The sequence below is a fragment of the Mastomys coucha genome, unplaced genomic scaffold (genome assembly GCF_008632895.1).
Source record: "Mastomys coucha isolate ucsf_1 unplaced genomic scaffold, UCSF_Mcou_1 pScaffold15, whole genome shotgun sequence".
NCBI classification, from domain to species: domain Eukaryota; kingdom Metazoa; phylum Chordata; class Mammalia; order Rodentia; family Muridae; genus Mastomys; species Mastomys coucha.
In genome coordinates, this window is record NW_022196897.1 from 7,307,253 (window position 1) to 7,326,429 (window position 19,177).

Genomic DNA, 19,177 nt, shown 5'->3' on the forward strand with positions numbered 1-19,177 from the left:
AAAAAAAAAAAAAAGAGGCTGTAGGAACTGTGGGACAGGGATTCTCAGTCTTCCTAATGCTACAACCCTTTGCTACAGTTCCTCATGACATGGTGACCCTTTACCATAAAATTATTTCATTGCTACTTCCTAACTGTCATTTCACAACTATTATGAATTGTAATGTAAATACCTAATGTACAGGATCTCTGATATGCAACTCTCATGAGGGTCTTGTCCCACAGGTTGAGAACCACTGCTTTGGGAGATAGATAGATAGATAGATAGATAGATAGATAGATAGATAGATACATACATACATACATACATATAGGATATATATATAGCTCACTGAAAGAAGTAGAGGAGACAGGAGGATAGTGTTGGGTGATCTATCACTTTCTTCCTTATTCCCTTGAGACAGGTCTTTTACTTGACCTAGAACTTACTGATTTTTAAGTGGATTGGCAGCTAACAAGCTTTACAATACCTGTGGCTCTGTCTATGGCTCCCTGGAGTTACTAGCACACATGGAAACACCTGGAACTCAGATCCTCACGCTTGTATAGTGGGTCCTTAGCCATCTCTTTAGCCCTAGTATTTGGAACTTTCTTCTTGAGCCTAATATTAATGGCACAGTCCATGTTAATATAGCTGGGCATGGTGGTATACTGTGATCCTTGCACTTGGAAGGCTGAGACAGGAGAATCACAAGTTTTAGGCCAGACTGAACTAGATAGCAGGGTCCTGCCTCAAAAAAAATATTATAAGGAAAAATGAAAAGAATAGAAAAAAAGAGAAAGAAATGTATAATTATAAGTTTAACATTGCTGTGCCAAGGAAAAGTTATTAGTAGATAAGTGAATTGGAAAGGAAGATCAAAAATATAAAAGAAAAAAGGCACTTTCTTTACAACTGGATATATATATATATGTATGTATATATATATATATACATATATATATTGTATTATCTGCCAGCCTGCCAGATAATATAATATATATATATGTATATATATGTGTGTGTGTTTGTATGTATATACACATATAACATATATATATATATGAAAAGCTTTCTGCTCCAGATTTATTCTCTGTGTTTCACACAGAGTATTTGCAATGTTAGTGATATGGACACCAACAGTTTTTCAGATACAACTTCCTGGCAAATATTTTTTCTAGACAAAATAACCAAATAAAACACAATTTCAAGAGATGATGTCATCACACTCCACCCCAATTATGAAGCTAGCAGTGGTTAAAATCAGGAACCTGATCCACCTCGAGAGTGGCCTCTGCGCCTCCATACACCTTCCTCAGAGAGTGTCCCATAGACGGCAGAACACCAAACTATAAAACTCACTTTGGAAAGGGGAGCTATTTTTCTAATTTTAGCCTTAAGATAGTTTTTAATGACTTAAAAGATCCGGTGGGTATAGTCATGGGGGCGGGAAGAGAGGCTGTAGTTCACAGGTTCCACATGTCTGAAGACCCTCTACTGGGGAAAGGGGAAAATGCCAGGAGCAAGACTGTTTTATAAATAAGAGTCTTTCCCTAAGATGGACAGTGCCTGATTCAGGTATACCCCTGGGAGAAGTCTTTTCACACTGGCTTGTTTATAATGTCTTCTGTAAAATAGAGTTGACAACCTCCAGTGATTCTTCTTTTACTAAAACAATTATCATAAAATTCCATGTATTTTTCTAAAAGCTTGCCTACTCTGTCATTCAGATAACCAATTTTCAGAATGTGTTCAACATTGGCCATCTTTAAGTCTCCTTGAGAGTCCCCGAGCAGAATGTTGCTGCTGTTGTCTTTCAGTTGGCTGAAGTAGTCTGTATTCTTCAGGGCACCATCATGCTTGTTGAATATGTGAACCAGCTCTCCTTTGAATCGTTTCAGCACTCCATGTTCATCAAAATCCATGAAGTTAGACACTACTTTGATGTTTGCATGATAAATGCCAGCCTGTCGGATAATGTCTTCAAGTACATCACTGATACCAGCCGAAAATAGGAACACAGGGATACCGTGCTGTAGAAGTTTACCAAAGAAATTCTCATATCCTTCCTTAAGCATGACATCAGAGTTGGCCACAGTCTCTTTAAGTTTGACTTGTGGTATTCCTTGTTCAACAAGCAAACCATGTGACCTGGTATACCACTCTATCATGTAAGGGAATTTCTCTTCCACAGTGAGAAGAGGCTCAACCTCAATAGTGTAATACTGCTCCTTTAACTGCAGTAAATTTCTTCACCATTCTAACAAGCTTACAGTTGTCAATGATATTATGACATATTGGGCATCATTTCCCATTGTAGAAAAACCTACTTAAAAAAAAAAAAAAGAAAAACCTACTTAGAGTCATATCAAAGTCTGTTATTGTCTGAAGTTTGACAGCGCCTCCTTTAATGAGACCACAGATAATTTTTTATTCTCTTATAGGATTCTTGATACAAACTGAGCTTTTCTGAAATTCTGACATCATTTTCAAATGGTCAGCAGACTCCTGATTAGTCATTTTGTGGTTTTCCAATCTTCATTTCCATGATCTTTGTCTTGCGGCCTGTTTTATCTCTTTAAGGTGAGTATGTACTGGGCCAGCACCACGCTTGACAACCCTGCGCATTAGAGCTGGGTGGTCCATTGACAGGCCCGTGCTCTCGACACCAAAGCCCAGGGACAGAAGGTATGAACCCAGGGGGATGGCTTCTGTAAGCCACACACCAACCTGGACCCTGGCCTGCACGCGCGTGGGAAGGGGGAGGGGACGAAAGGCCCACTAGCTAGATATATTTTATTTATTTATTTATTTATTTTTATTGTTTTTTTGTTTTTCGAGACAGGGTTTCTCTGTGTAGCCCTGGCTGACCAGGCTGGCCTCGAACTCAGAACTTAGAAATCCGCCTGCCCCAGCCTCCCAAGTGCTAGGATTAAAGGCGTGCGCCACCACCGCCCGGCTGGTATATTTTATTTTATTTTACTTTTTGCTGCTTTTACCATTTTTTATTAGATATTTTCTGTATTTACATGTCACGTGATATCTCCTTTCCTAGTTTCCCCTCCTAAAAAAACATGTTCCCTCCTACGTTCCCCTGCTCACCAACCTACCCTCTCCACCTTCCTGGCCCTGGCATTCCCCTACACTGGGGCATAGAACATTCACAGGGCCAAGGACCTCTCTTCCCATTGATGACCGACTTGGCCATCCTCTGCTACATATGTTGCTGGAGCCATGAGTCCCACCATGTGTACTCTTTGGTTGGTGGTTTATTCCCTGGGAGCTCTGAGAGTACTAATTAGTTCATATTGTTGTTCATCTTAAGGGGCTGCAAACCCTTCAGCTCCTTGAGTCCTTTTCTCTAGCTCCTTCATTGGGGGACCCTGTGCTCAGTCCAATGGATGGCTGTGACCCTCTTCTTTGGTATTAGTCAGGTACTGTCAGAGCCTCTCAGGGGACAGCTATATCAGGCTCCTGTCAGCCAGCACTTGTCAGCATCCACAATAGTGTCTGGATTTGATGGTTGAATATGGGAAGGATTCCCAGGTGGAACAGTCTCTGGATTGTCCTTCCTTCAGTCTCTGCTCTATAGTTAGTCTCTGCAACTCCTTCCATGGGTATTTTGTTGCCCCCTTTTAAGAAGGCATGAAGTATCTACACTTTGGTCTTCCTTCTTCTTGAGTTTATTGTGATTTGTGGATTGTACTTTGTGTATTCTAATCTTCTGGGCTAATATCCATTTATCAGAGAGTGCATACCATGTGTGCACTCTTTTGTGATTGGATTACTTCACTTAGGATGATATTCTCCAGATACATCCATTTTCCTAAGAATTTCATAAATTCATTGTTTTTAATAGCTGAGTAGTACTTCATTGCATAGATGTACCACATTTTCTGTATCCATTCCTCTGTTGAGGGACATCTGGGTTGTTTCCAATTTCTGGCTATTATAAACAAGGGTGCTATGAACATAGTGGAGCATGTGTCCTTATTACATGTTGGAGTATCTTCTGAGTATATTCCCAGGAGCAGTATAGTTGGGTCCTCTGGTAGTACTATGTCCAATTTTTCTGATGAACCACCAAACTGATTTCCAGAGTGGTTGTACCAGCTTGCAATCCCACCAGCAATGAAGGAGTGTTCCTCTTTCTCCGCAACCTCTCCAAGCACCTGCTGTCACCTGAGTTTTTGATCCTAGCCATTCTGACTGGTGTGAAGTGGAATCTCAGGGTTGTTTTGATTTGCATTTCCCTGATGACTAAGGATGTTGAACATTTCTTTAGTTGCTTCTCAGCCATTCGGTATTTATCAGTTGAGAATTATTTGTTTAGCTCTGTACCCCATTTTTAATAGGGTTATTTGTTTCTCTGGAGTCTAACTTCTTGAGTTCTGTGTATATATTGGATATTAGCCCTCTATCAAATATAGGATTGGTAAAAATCTTTTCCCAATTTGCTGGTTGCCATTTTGTCCTATTGACAGTGTCTTTTGCTTTACAGAAGCTTTGCAATTTTATGAGATCCCATTTGTCAATTCTTGACCTTAGAGGATAAGCTATTGGTGTTCTGTTCAGAAAATTTTCCCATGTGCCCATGTGATTGAGGCTCTTCCGCCCTTTCTTTTCTATTAGTTTCAGTGTTTCTGATTTGATGTGGAGGTCCTTGATCCACTTGGACTTGTGCTTTTTACAAGGAGATAAGAATGGATCGATTCTTCTACATGCTAACTGCCAGTTGAGCCAGCACCATCTGTTGAAAATGTTGTCTTTTTTACACTGGATGATTTTAACTCCTTTGTCAAAGATCAAGTGACTATAGGTGTGTAGGTTCATTTTTGGGTCTTCAATTCTATTCCATTGACCTACCTGCCTGTCACTGTACCAATACCATGGAGCTTTTATCACAATTGCTCTCTAGTACAGCTTGAGGTCAGGGATGGTGATTCCACCAGAGGTTCTTTTATTGTTGAGAATAGTTTTCACTATCCTGGGTTTTTTGTTATTCCAGATGAATTTGCAAATTGCTCTTTCTAAGTCTCTGAAGAATTTAGTTGGAATTTTGATAGTGATTGCATTGAATCTGTAGATTGCTTTTGGCAAGATGGCCATTTTTACTATATTAATACTGCCAATACATGAGCATGGGAGATCTTTCCATCTTCTGAGATCTTCTTCAATTTTCTTCTTCAGAGACTTGAAGGTCTTGTCAAACAGATCTTTTATTTGCTTAGTTAGAGTCACACCAAGGTTTTTTATATTATTTGTGACTATTGTGAAGGGTGTTACTTCCATAATTTCTTTCTCAGCCTGTTTATCCTTTGTGTAGAAGAAGGCCACTGATTTGCTTGAGTCAATTTTATATCCAGCTACTTTGCTGAAGTTGTTTATCAGGTTTAGGAGCTCTCTGGTGGAATTTTTGGAGTCACTTAAGTATACTATCATCATCAGCAAATAGTGATAATTTGACTTCTTCCTTTCCAATTCGTATCCCTTTGATCTCCTTTTGTTGTCTAATTGCTCTGGCTAGGATTTCAAGTACAATATTGAATAGGTATGGAGAGAGTGTGCAGCCTTGTCTAGTCCCTGATTTTAGTGGGATTGCTTCAAGTTTCTCTCTATTTAGTTTGATGTTGGCTACTGGTTTGCTGTATATTGCTTTTACTATGTTCAAATATGAGCCTTGAATTCCTGATCTTTCCAAAACTTTTATCATGAAGGGATGTTGGATTTTGTCAAATGCTTTCTGAGCATCTAATAAGATGATCATATGGTTTTTTCTTTGACTTTGTTTATGTAATGAATTACGTTAATGGATTTCCGTATATTGAACCATCCCTGCATCCCTGGGATGAAGCCTACTTGATCATGGTGGATGATCGTTTTGATGTGTTCTTTGATTCGGTTTGCAAGAATTTTATTGAGTATCTTTGCATTGATATTCATAAGGGAAATTGGTCTGAAGTTTTCTTTCTTCATTATGTCTTGGTGTGGTTTAGGTATAAGAGTAATTGTGGCTTCATAGAACGAATTGGGTAGAGTTCCTTCAGTTTCTATTTTGTAGAATAGTTTGAGGAGTATTGGAATTAGGTCTTCTTTGAAGGTTTAATGAAACTCTGCACTAAACCCATCTGGTCCTGGGCTTTTTTTTTTGGTTGGGAGACTATTAATGACTGTTTCTAATTCATGAGCAGATATGGGACTGTTTAGATCATTGATCTCATCTTGATTTAACTTTGGTACCTGATATCTGTCAAGAAAATTGTCCATTTCATCCAGGTTTTCCAGTTTTGTTGAGTATAGGCTTTTGTAGTAGGATCTCATGATTTTTTGGATTTCCTCAGTATCTGTTGTTATGTCTCCCTTTTCATTTTTGATCTTTTTAATTAGGGTACTGTCTCTGTGCCCTCTAGTTAGTCTGGCTAAGGGTTTATCTATTGTGTTGATTTTCTCAAAGAATCAGCTCCTGGTTTGGTTGATTCTTTGTATAGTTCTTTTTGTTTCTATTTGGTTGATTTCAGCCCTGAGTTTGATTATTTCCTGCCTTCAGCTCCTCTTGGGTGAATTTGCTTCTTTTTGTTCTAGAGTTTTCAGATGTGCTGTCAAATTGCTGGTGCATGCTCTCTCTCTAGTTTCTTTTTGGAGGCACTTAAAGCTATTAGTTTTCCTCTTAGGATTGTTTTCATTGTGTCCCATAAGTTTGGGTATATTGCGGCTTCATTTTCATTAAACTCTAGAAAGTCTTTAGTTTCTTTCTTTCTTTTCTTTCTTTCTTTCTCTCTTTCTTTCTTTCTTTCTTTCTTTCTTTCTTTCTTTCTTTCTTTCTTTCTTTCTTTCTTTCTTCCTTGACCAAGTTATCATTGAGTAGAGTGTTATTAAGCTTCTACATGTATGAGGGCTTTCTATTGTTTATGTTGTTATTGAGGAACAGCCTTAGTTCATGGTGATCTGATAGGATGCAAGGAATTATTCCAATCTTCTTGTATCTGTTGAGGCCTGATTTGTAACCAATTATATGGTCAATTCTAGAGAAGGTACCATGAGGTGCTGAGAAGGTATATTCTTTTGTTTTAGGATAAAAAATTCTATAGATATCTGTTAAATCCATCTGTTTCATAACTTCTGTTAGTCTCACTGTGTCTTTGTTTAATTTCTGTGATCTAAATGAAATCTAGATTCCAGGATCTGTTCATTGCAGAGAGTGGGGTGTTGAAATCTCCCACTATTATTGTGTGTGGTGCAATGTGTGCTTTGAGCTTAAGTAAAATTTCTTTTATGAATGTAGATGCCCTTGAATGTGGAACATAGATGTACAGAATTGGGAGTTCATCTTGGTAGATCATACCTTTGATGAATATGAAGTGTCCCTCCTAATCTTTTTTGATCACTTTAGGGTGAAAATTGATTTTATTCAATATTAGAATGGCTACTCCAGTTTTTTTCTTGTGACCATTGGCTTGGAAAATTGTTTTCCAGCCTTATATTCTGAGGTAGTGTCTGTCTTTGTCACTCAGGTGGGTTTCCTGTATGCTACGAAATGTTGGGTCCTGTTTATGTACCCAGTCTGATAGTCTATGTCTTTTTATTGGGGAATTGAGTCCACTGATATTAATAGATATTAAGGAAAAATAATTGTTGCTTCCTGTTATTTTTGTTGTTGAGTTATTTGTGAGTTGGAATTCTGTTCACATGGCTATCCTCTTTTAGTTATTTTGGAAGATTACTTTCTTGCTTTTTCTAGGATGTAATTTCTGTCCTTGTGTTAGAGTTTTCCATTTATTACTCTTGGAAGGGCTGGATTTGTAGAAATATATTGTGCAAATTTGGTTTTGTCATGGAATACTTTGGGTTCTCCACCTATGGTAATTGAGAGTTTTGCTGGATATTGTAGCCTAGGCTGGCATTTGTGTTCTCTTAGAGTCTGTATGACATCAACCCAGGATCTTCTGGCATTTACAGTCTCTGGCGAGAAGTTTGATGTACTTCTGATAGGTCTGTCTGTATATGTTACTTGATCTTTTGCTCTCACTGCTTTTAATATTCTTTCTTTGTTTTGTGCATTTGGTGTTTTGACTATTATGTGGCGGGAGGAATTTCTTTTCTGGTCCAGTCTATTTGGAGTTCTATAGGTTCTTGTATGTTCATGTGCATCTCTTTCTTTAGGTTAAGGAAGCTTTCTTCTATAATTTTGTTGAAGATATTTACTGGCCCTTTAAGTTGGAGGTCTTCCCTCTCTTCTATACCTGTTATCCTTAGGTTTGGTCTTCTCATTTTGTCCTGGACTTCCTGGATGTTTTGGGTTAGGAACTTTTTGCATTTTGTGTTTTCTTTGACTGTTGTGTCAATGTTTTCTATGCTATCTTCTGCATCTGAGATTCTCTCATCTATCTCTTGTATTCTGTTGGTGATGCTTGCATCTATGTTTCCTGACTTCTTTCCTAAGATTTCTATCTTCAGAGTTGTTTCTCTTTGTGATTTCTTAACTGTTTCTATTTCCATTTTTAGGCCCTGGATGGTTTTGTTCAGTTCCTTCACCTGTTTGGTAGTGCTTTCCTCTAATTCTTTAAGGGATTTTTGTGTTTCCTCTTTAAGTGCTTGAACCTGTTTACCTGTGTTCTTCTGTATTTCCTTAAGGAAGTTATTTGTGTCCTTCTTAAATTTCTCTATCACCATCATGAGATGTGATTTTAGATCCAAATCTTGCTTTTCTGGTGTTTTGGAATATCCAGGAATTGCTGCAGTGGGAGTACTAGGTTCTGATGAGGCCAAGTAGTCTTGGTTTCTGTTGGTAAGATCCTTGTGTTTGCCTTTCACCATCTGTTGATCTCTGGTATTAGATGTTCTTGCTGTCTCTGGCTGGAGCTTGTTCCTCCTGTGTGTCTGTAAGCCTGGGTCAGCTCTCCTCTGGTAAAACCTGTGCACAGAGGGCTGTGGGTCAGTTGCTCCTCCTGAGTTCTGGTGTCAGCTTACAGGAGACAGCTTACAGGAAAGGGGCAGAGAGGGTTGTGGATCTGTAGTCCCTCCTAGGTATAGATGGAGGTTCAAAGGATCCTGTCCCAGCTTCCCTGCCACTTCTAAGGCCTGTGCCTTCTGGCTGGTCCTGCCTTAGAATGTCAAAGGTGAGAAAATGGAGATCTCACTGGAGTCCCTAGGTCAAAGCACTCCCTGGAGCCAAGCTCTCAGCTTGCAGGGAAGAGGCAGAGAGGGCTGTGGATCTGCTGTCCATCCTAGGTATAGATGGAGGTAGAAAGGTGGCATACTTTAAATGTATTAAATAGTAGAGCAGATGTCAAACTTTAGTCCACGGGTCCTTGGAGTCTTTAAGGCCATTTGGGATTCTGTAAAATGTAAATTATTTTCATAACAATAAAAATCTTTCATAGATCTCATGAGCTTAAAGTGGAGATTGTTAGAAATTATGTGAACAACAATTGACAGGGGACTTTTTCCTGTCAGCAGCTTCCCTCTGACCTTTGAGCCATATAATTAGATAGTACAGCTTGAACTATCAGCTGTCCACACTGGACTGGCAAGTGGGTAGGGAGTCACTAAGGCAAGAGCAGAGCTACGCTTGCCTGCCTGGCATTCAGTGACCAGTCACTCATGACACTGCTCATTGATGCTAGTTTTGACAGAGAAGCATTTTCCCCAGAATGTTGGCATCAGTAAGGTTTTGCTCAGATCACTGGGAACATCAGTATCCCATCTGGATGGCCAAACAACTGCTACATTGCACACAGTAGGACTGGGCTGGCTTAAAGCATGCATTAAAAGGAATTAGGTAACAGAAGCAAGTGGAGCTCAGGAGTCTGTTGTGTCCGCAGAATGGTACTAAGGTACAGCCTGCACTTCCTGTCTGTCCTGACTCCAGGCAGCACTGAGAGGCCAGAGAGAGATGAAGCATGCACTCCCTGTCTGTCCTGACTCCAGGCAGCACTGAGAAACCACAGAGAGATGAAGCACATAGAAAGAGGGTGAAGGAAGGTGCTTTCTTTTTTGACAGGGACTCTCTCCTTTACACACTTAAAGATAAATTTAAAAATTTTGCTTAGGAACATGGGAAGATAAAGAGCTATTTCCTGTGCCCCCACCAAGCCCCATCTAGGGATACAATTTCTTCATATGTAATTGTGGGGATATGAAGTTTCCCCAAAGACTTGTGTGTTAAAGGCGGAGCCTGTAGGAAATGAGTCCAATCACAGATTGTGTGCTAAAGGCGGAGCCTGTAGGAAATGAGTCCAATCACAGAGGAGCTACTGGGTCATGAGATCTCGGGCCTCATGGATGGATTGCTATAGTCAAAGATTCGTAAGTGCCAGCATTTTTAGGAAGTAGTTAAAACTTCAAGGTGAGGTTTTGGCTAGAGAAGATATGAGGCATGCCCCTACGGACTATATCTTGTCCCTCTGTTGGCCTCTTCCTTCCACCATGACTTCTGCTCCAGGTTCTCTCCATTGCAAATGTTCTACTACACCAGAGGCTGAAAAACAATGCAAGTAGAGGGTCACAGAATGGGACCTCAGAAACCGTGGGCCAAAGGATCTTTTTCTTACTTTCATTTCTCTATCATTTGTCTTGTGACAATTCTAACATACCATACGTATCTTTATTGTGTGTTGTACGCTGTTGTTATTTTTAAATGTGCATTTGCTTTTTATATGAGACTCTTAATAGGCCAGAAACTATTTTGGGAAACAGTAACAGAATACCAGAAGCCTTTCAGTAAGAAATGAGCCGGGCGGTGGTGGCGCACGCCTTTAATCCCAGCACTTGGGAGGCAGAGGCAGGTGGATTTCTGAGTTCGAGGCCAGCCTGGTCTACAGAGTGAGTTCCAGGACAGCCAAGGCTACACAGAGAAACCCTGTCTCAAAAAAAAAAAAAAAAAAAAAAAAAAAAGAAATGAGATGTGTATAAAATAATGGCCAGTTCTACTTTTCCTCCCCTTTTCAGTACACCCTACACTCTGGCTTCTGGACAGACACGGGTGAGCATGAAATAGCACTGCAGATGATCTTGAAAGCTGTCTCCCTCTTATGCAGCTTCAGTACCTGGGAGGAGATGGAGGAAAACTGGTCCAACATGACAACCTTGGTCCCAAGGACAGATTTAAGCTCATGTTCATACTGAGAACTCGAACCCCCAAACTGTCTGTAAGCATACTAAAACTCTAGCACTATGCTGGGGTTTTTGTTGCTTGTTTTTGTTTTTCGGGTTTTTTTTTATTTGTTTGTTTGTTGTTTTGTTTTTTGAGACAGGTCCTTGCAGCTTGGCAACAAGCTTCAGGACCAACAAAATAAAATGTGATTGGTCCCCCCTCCCCCTCCCCCTTCCCCTCGTGAGCAATACAATAGCACCCGTTGAACTCTTAGAAAGAGAAGGAAGGAAGGAAGGAAGGAAGGAAGGAAGGAAGGAAGGAAGGAAGGAAGGAAGGAAGAAGAAAAGAGCAGTCGACCAGGGCTTAGAGTCTACTCCCACTACAGGCACAAATTCCCTGCTGGAGAGTTCTTTCAATTGCTACTGACAAACTAACAGTGTCACATTTACTTCACACCCAATGAGAACACTTTTCTTCCCTGTAATCACTAATCACTATGTGTGTATTTAGCTGTTTTTCAAAGCAGAGGCTGGACTTTGCTAGAAGGGCAGAGGAGGATAGACTGTGAGAATGCCAGAAACCCACCAACTACACTCAAAGGAGGAAGGCTTTTTATATGCAGGTATTTAAAAGTAAAGGACCCCAAAAAACACATTTGCTAACACGTGGTGTTTATGAACAGTGGGTCTTAAATTTCCCCCCTTGCCTGCATTCCCAAGTTGGTTTCATAGAAGGCTTCATTGTAATCCAGGACCATTGTTTTGCATAAATTTCTATGACAAGGAACCCAAAACACAGGGTGCCCCCAGGGTAACAAAACAGAGTTAGGGAGACAGCCACAACTTGGCACAAGTGTGACAAGCTGTGGAAAAGCAAATGTTTCAATGTGAGAAGTGGCGTGGATTTCCTGGGAGCAACCTATTCTCCTGCACACAGTATCATATTCTTTCCATGCACATTGCAGACCCAAGTCAAGCTGTGTTTTATTTTTTATTATAATAAACACAGTTTACTATAACAAAGACATACTAGTGGTGGTTAGCTCACAGGCAGCGCTGCCTCAAGAGCTGGTGGTGAGGGCCTGGGGGGTGGGGGAGTCAACTGATAAAAGACCAGCCGTCTGGAAAGTTCTCTTAAAAGAACATAAAAAGGCAGTGTTTTCCTGAAACTAGCACAGAATGCCAAAATATGGAGCCGAGCTCCTTCCTCCTTGCTGCTTATTGCAATTTGTAATTAAAAATAGCAAAGCCTTCCAAATCCCGGGCTGTCAAATTCCAACTGGTTTTCAGATTTCCAGAATAAAATGAAAATATTTTATATAACCGTCTTCAGTGGTGACGCTGTTTCTTACCCCAGAGTTTGCTCCCTGCTTATCAAAGCAATATTCCAACTTTTCCTACAAACACCTCTTTTTTAAAAGTCTCTAATTATATGCACACTAGTGTCTTGATGAAGGAGAAGGACGCTGCACAGCGATTGTTACATGCCAAGCCTAAAACATTCAGGTTAGATTACAGTCAGGTTAAACTGAAATCAAATTTCTTAGGGGAAATAGAAATCATCTTACCATGTCTTGAACGGCTAGCTTTTCACAATCCAGCTCATACCTTAGTCTCTCTCTACTATCTATTAACTGTAAAAGAGAAAAATAGGACATTTTGACTAAAGAGAACACAATACCTAAGCTGTTTTCCTCAGCACAATGTAGTAAAAACACATTTAATGTGAGAGGAAAATGGATCCCAATGTGATCAAAGGGAAAATTAATTTCCTATAGATTATTATGTTCTGATAATTTATAAACAAACATACAAAACAATGTCAATGTCTATTAATTAATAGTGCTTAATTATTACCTTACTAATGTAATTCACAATAATAGTGAATAATTAATGATGCTTATATATATATATATATATATATATACAACTTTCCTTGCCACATTTGTCTCAGATGTGACACCATGATGCGACAGGGTGAGTTGGTCTGCTCCAGAACAACTTTGCTTCACTTTCTGGTTTTCATATCTGCTTGCTTCAGGTTTTGATGACAGATTTGTTTGCACATCAAACCATTCACCTTGACTGAACACTCTCCTTAAAAATCACTGCTCAACTCTGGCCTTATGAAGTTTTGTTTTGTTTTTGTTTTTGTTTTGTTTTTGTTTTTTGTAGTTGAAACGATTGCTGTTTATGTTGATAAAATTGAAACCTTATTTTAGACCTTTGCTCAACTCAGTCAATTAATTGTATTTACTAATCTGATAAACATCTCTAGAGTCCCTTTGTATTGTCTACTATTTACCCAAGTTCCCTATTGACTTCTCATGCTGCCCCACTTCTGTCTTTCTATTCATCTTGATGAAACACAAGGCTGAGCCCAGCAGAGTCCAGGTTCCTCCAGTAACTGGGAAGGCATCCGTCCCTTTGCTGTGAGGGACCCTGTCTCCTGTGCCTCTTATCACTCCCCAGCACTCCCCAGCTGGTGAAAACATACACCTTGCCCTTTAAGAGCAGCTACTTGCTGTCTTAGGATTCCCTTCTCGATGTCCCTCCCCCTGCCCCCTCCTCCTGCTCTATCTGGCTTCTGGGAGACAGCTAGCTCAATGCCTTTCCTTTGGCTGGCTTTGACCCTCCTACCACCCACGCTGAGCAGCTGAGCATACCTCCTGCAGTCCCTCAGCTTGCTGGGCATCACATTTCTACTGTGCTCTCAGCCTCCTGATCTGCCACATACTAGAATAAGGCCTCAAGAAGAGATTGTGAGGTGGCAGCAGATGGAAAACAGGCTTATAAACCCTCTTGTTAAATTGCATATGAATTTTGAATTGCAACACAAAAGCTACTGAATTCCATTCTGTAGGGCACATATCCAAGATTCAGTCTCATCTTCAATTTCTTCTATTACACCCACTCCTTAAAGAAGGGGCTTGTGTCTCAGTTGAAGCTTTTGAGTTTGTCTTTTCCATTCTTCCTTTTTCTGCCTGCCTCTTCCCCAAGCTCTGGTCTTCCTCTTTGTGCTCTACCACAGATTCTCATCTTGTCACCTCAACAGGTCCCTATTACATGAGCCAGCCACGCCACATTTCCAGAAGTCCTAGAACACATCTCACACTGCACACTCACACTCAGCTACCAGCTTCTGTCCCCTCCTGCCCTCTGGAGAATAACAGCTCAGGCAGCCCTCCCAAGAGGGCTGTATGAGAAAAAGAATGGGACTGTTTGCAAAGGGTTTCTAGAATCTTCCAGTTGAAACCAGGCTTCTCTTCTCTTACCCTGCTCCTTGGTCTTGCTCTGTTCCTTCCCAGAAGGTGCCCCACCCTGTGTGTGTTTGTGTGTGTGCTTGTGTCCCGTTGTGTGTGTGTGCGCACTGTGCGTGTGTGTGCGTGCGCGTCTGTGTGTGTGTATGCATGTGCACGTCTGTGTGTGTGTATGCATGTGCACGTGTGTGTCCTGTTTGTGTGTGTGTGCCCCCTGTTTGTGTGTGTGTGCGTGTGTATGTGTGTATGCATGTGTGTGTGTGTGTCCCGTTTGTGTGTGGGTGTGCACATGCGCATGTGTGCACGCACGTGCACATGTGCATGTGTGTATACATACATACAAATATTTAAATTTTTTCTAGCACTAGTGCAGTGTGTAACACTCAAAAACATCCAACAAACTTTGAACTAATTTACTGAAAGGTATTGGGAACAAAAAAAGAACTGTTCTTTCTTGTTCAGCAAGGTCTGACCTGCTTTCAGTTGACAACCCACCTTCACAAACATTGTTATCTTTATATACATAGTAAGCCTGGGAGAAAGAGGAAGGGAGAGTGGCAAGAACTAGTCCACAGGGACACAAAGTCAGAAATAACACAGGAGCAGGAGGGGAGTCTAGATTCTTTTGTCTCAGTAACAAGTGAGTCTACACCCTGTGTTTGTACAGAACTCCAGTGATTGGAAGGAAAAGCAAAGGAGAAGCACAGGGCTTGTGGAGGAGACTGAGATGAAGGAGGTCTGCTGGATTAGAGTAGATTAGAGTGATCAGTTGGCTAACCCTTTCACAAGGATCACGTATCATTCTTCATATCAGATATTTACATCATGATTCATAACAGTAGCAAAATTATATAATTTTGTGGCTAGAGGGTCACTGCAACATGAGAAACTATATTAAAGGTCACAGCATTAGGAAGGTTGAGAGCCGCTATACTCGGCATCTAGAATAGAGCTGGCAAACAGAAATGCATTATGAGTCATGTACATAAATTCAATTTTATAGAAGCCTTGGTAAAAAGTAAAACAATGTTACAACTATATTTTATCTATCTGTATATGTACCCCAGATATTAATATCAACACCTAATGAATATTAAAATTATGAGAGAAATATACCATATTTTACATCGAATTTTTTTTTAAAAAGCATTGTGTATATCTTTTTGAATTTAGGACAAATTTGAGAGTTAAATTTTTATCTATGTAGATTTTAGAAAACTTTCAAATGAGAAGGCAGATTCATTATCTAAATTATTGAAAACATGAAGATTTTTTTCTATTCATTGAAACAAGCATTGGGTTTTTCCCATTTAAAACTGCTCAAAATGAATCCTCTCAAATGTGGCAAATGGCCAGGGGCCACATGTAGCCAGAAAGCAGCCCCGAGAGCAGCCCTGAGAGCAGCCCCAAGAGCAGCCCTGAGAGTAGCCCTGAGCAGTGCAGACCTAGAACCCCAGGCAGCCTGTGAATGAGGGGTTTCAGCTGACACAAGGCACAGTTTGTGCCCTCAAGGACTTACAGGGGATATTTCTGGTTTTAACTTCAGATTGTATTCCACACAGACTATACTGTAACTCATTGTCACTAGAGGTCATGAAGACGAGTGGCCTGAGGAACTTTTAAAATGAGCAGTGTGCTTCCCTGGTAGCAAAGTGAGACCAGAATCTGGAGATTTCATTTATGCCAACTGATCCTGAGAATCTCCAACATGTCTGTCCGCAGAGGCCACTGCTACTCTGTAACAGCAGGCGTTGCAGTGCAGTTGTAGGAAACTGGGTGAAGCCCAGTAATATGAAATCATTCCATAGACACTGCTTAGCCAATGAAAGCATGTCCCAACTCTGACCTGTTAATTATAGCTCTTGAAACTAATTTTATCTAAACTCCAAGAATATCATGCACTGCAAAGTCAGACCTGGTCAGAATCTGACCCTAACTTGGGTTCATGTGGCCACCATGCTTTGGAAATGTGGTTTATGTTATTGAAGAACAAAGGATGTATATATCAATATCTATATTGATATCGATATACACACAACTATATTTCTTTTTTATTCTTTTTAAAAATATTTCTTATATGGATGGCTGTGTTGCTTGCATGTATGTCTATACATCAAGTGCATGCAGTGTACTTAAAGAGTATTCGATTCACTGCTACTGAAGTTACAGCTGGTTGGGTAGGTGCTGGGAACAGAACCCAGCCCTCTAGAAGAGCAGCCAATGCTTTTTTTTATTATTTTTTTATTTTTTAAATTTTTTTTAATTGGTGTTTTTCAAGACAGAGTTTCTCTGTGTAGCCCTGGCTGTCCTGGAACTCACTCTGGAGACAAGGCTGGCCTCGAACTCAGAAATCCGCCTGCCTCAGCCTCCCAAGTGCTGGGATTAAAAGCGTGCACCACCATTGATGAGTGTGGCCAATGTTTTTAACCAATGAATTATCTCTCCCGCTCCAAGAACCATGTTTTTAATTTTGCCTAGTTGAACCTAAAATTTGATAGTTCACTTACTGGAAAATATGTACCTTTACCGGAATAATTTGGAGATATGGATCTGCCTTCCATCTGTAGTTCTATGAACTATAAATGCAACTTCAGTCTCTGCACCACTTACAGGTCTCTATTTCAGGGTGTGAGGCATGGCCTGAGGCATGCTGAGGCACAGGTGAGACAGACTGCTGTGTGTGCATGGGGGCTCACAGTACAGGGAAAACTGCACAGGGGAGAAATATCGCTCAGAAGACTTCAAGCAGGGGTACCTCACTAGTGTGGGCCAAGGAAAGAGCTACCACTGTGGTCCTGGGCATCAGATGAACCAGGGAACCTTGATCTTCATGACAATGAAACTTTTCTTGCTTTAAATGAAGATCGATCTAGCAAAATAAGCCAATTCATTCTTGTCCAAAAAAAAAAAAGAGCATCCTTCAACATCTGGCCTGAAGACAAGATGTGACTGTGTCGCCACTGTTAGTTATAGATGCTTACACGCAAAGTCAAGAGGCTCTCAAACTCCCATAACTTGTTAGTTCGCCACAACCAACAAGATAGATGCTCATACATCCCCAAATAGGTGATTACCAATATACCAATGGGTTTTTCAATCAGAATCCTTACTCATTACTAGCCAGTTTATTCTAGATAACAAGGAAATATAGTGCTAAAATAGCATAGTGGAGAAATGCATAAGCCAACTTTCTCTACATCTGAAGATGCCCTGACATGGTGTCATTTAGCCAATGGTACTGATATTTCAATTTAAAAAGAGTCATTTATCAATGTAAAAGATCTTCGTACCTTTTGAATAGTTCGCTGATCCTGGTCTGAAATCTCTTTCAGATACATAATTTCATCCTCTGTAAACAAAAGGAGAGAGGGGCCGACCATGAAATTACACGCGTAAGCCCCTGTATTCAAACTGAATGCTTTGAGGCAGGATTTAGAGGGACTGGCAGGCCTGGTGTTCACAAGTCTTAGCAGGATTGTGACCTTCACAAATGCCCTTGACATTCACAGCGTTCTTCCTGCTGTTAGGATGGCTGGTCAGATATGGAGTAAGAAATAAGTTCAAGATACAAGCCCTGTGGCTGAGGCCTAAATGCTTTTCATCAATACTAGCAGTGGACATTTTTTTTTCTTAGTTACAGCCAATACAAAGTGCTTTATTTAGCAGGTGGCACTTTAGGACCTGCTAAGAAAGATCACTACCTGCAAAGTACTGTCATATCACATCAGAAGAGAGATGGATCCATAGTGCTGTGGCATCTTCCATAGTGCTGTGGTACCCTCCTATACTAAAGGGACACAACAATGGCTCTTATTTCACCAATGTTCATACCCATGTTTTAATCTTTGCTCTGCTCTCATAGTGTAGATTACCAGAACATCATACAAAGAGGGAAAAACATCCCACACAAGTACAATGCCAATAGTTAAATCTAAAAGGCACTTTAAAAGCAATGTACTTCTGGAGATAAAAATGAACATTTTGTTTGATGTTTATGGTCTGAACAAAATGAAATCTAAAGTCTCAAAAGGAAAATTTGCATTTAAAATTCATATCAAAAATTTAATCTAAGTATTGAGTCCCAGCATTTTGCTTCTCCGCAGTGCATGCCATCATGTCCCCTCATGTCCCCTTATGTAGCTGGTAGTTTAGACCATTACACATGTCTGCTCACAGAACTCCTAAGTGAAGCAGGGCAAACTGAACAGCACTCTTTCTTTTTTCTTTTCTATTCTTTCCTTTTCTTTTTTCTTTTCTTTTCACAAGGCTCGGCTCAGTAGCACAAATATAAATCCTATGTTCCAAACAAAGAAAACTATCTTAAAAGAAAAACTGTTAGCTATCAAACTGATTTCTAAACACATATATGTATATATTATGTATATATATATATTTTGAAATATGTACATATAAATACATCGATTGTGAGAGATGACTGACAGTGTTACCTAGTAGTGCGTTTTCTTTCACGGCCGCTTGTGTGTCTTCCTCAAGCACTGTGATGATTTGCATCAACCTCTCATTCTCTGCCTTGTAATCTAAAAGTTCCTTTTCTGAGATTGGTTTTGGAGAGCTGGGCTCCCTGACAAAAGAGTCCTGCAAAGACAGGGAATTCCATATTTCTAAGCAGGGAGCCGAGGATTTAAATATGCAACTCTAGGACAATGCAGATACAGAGGCACTATCATATAATTTTCTGAATTCTATTACATACTTATAATATGAATAGGAAAAAGGAAGGGGGATAAATAGAACTGGCTGGAAGAAAAGCCACAGCACATTCTGTACAAAGACCCCGGCACATGGGGACATTTTATTGACAGGAATAATGCATATCATACTGTTCC

At 40.2% G+C, this 19,177-nt stretch overlaps 1 protein-coding gene and 1 pseudogene across 2 annotated transcripts in view; both read right to left on the reverse strand.

Moving 5' to 3' along the window:
• CUNH10orf67 (chromosome unknown C10orf67 homolog) overlaps positions 1-19,177 on the reverse strand; it is a 109,932-nt gene that overhangs the window by 51,699 nt on the left and 39,056 nt on the right. For both annotated transcript variants that reach the window (XM_031373297.1, XM_031373298.1), the window contains exons 6-8: positions 18,779-18,926; positions 17,621-17,679; positions 12,639-12,704 (exon numbers count right to left, since the gene is read on the reverse strand). In XM_031373297.1, the coding sequence (XP_031229157.1) occupies positions 12,639-12,704; positions 17,621-17,679; positions 18,779-18,926 (273 nt within the window). The remainder of the gene's footprint in view (positions 1-12,638; positions 12,705-17,620; positions 17,680-18,778; positions 18,927-19,177) is intronic.
• LOC116091865 lies at positions 1,595-2,499 on the reverse strand (annotated as a pseudogene).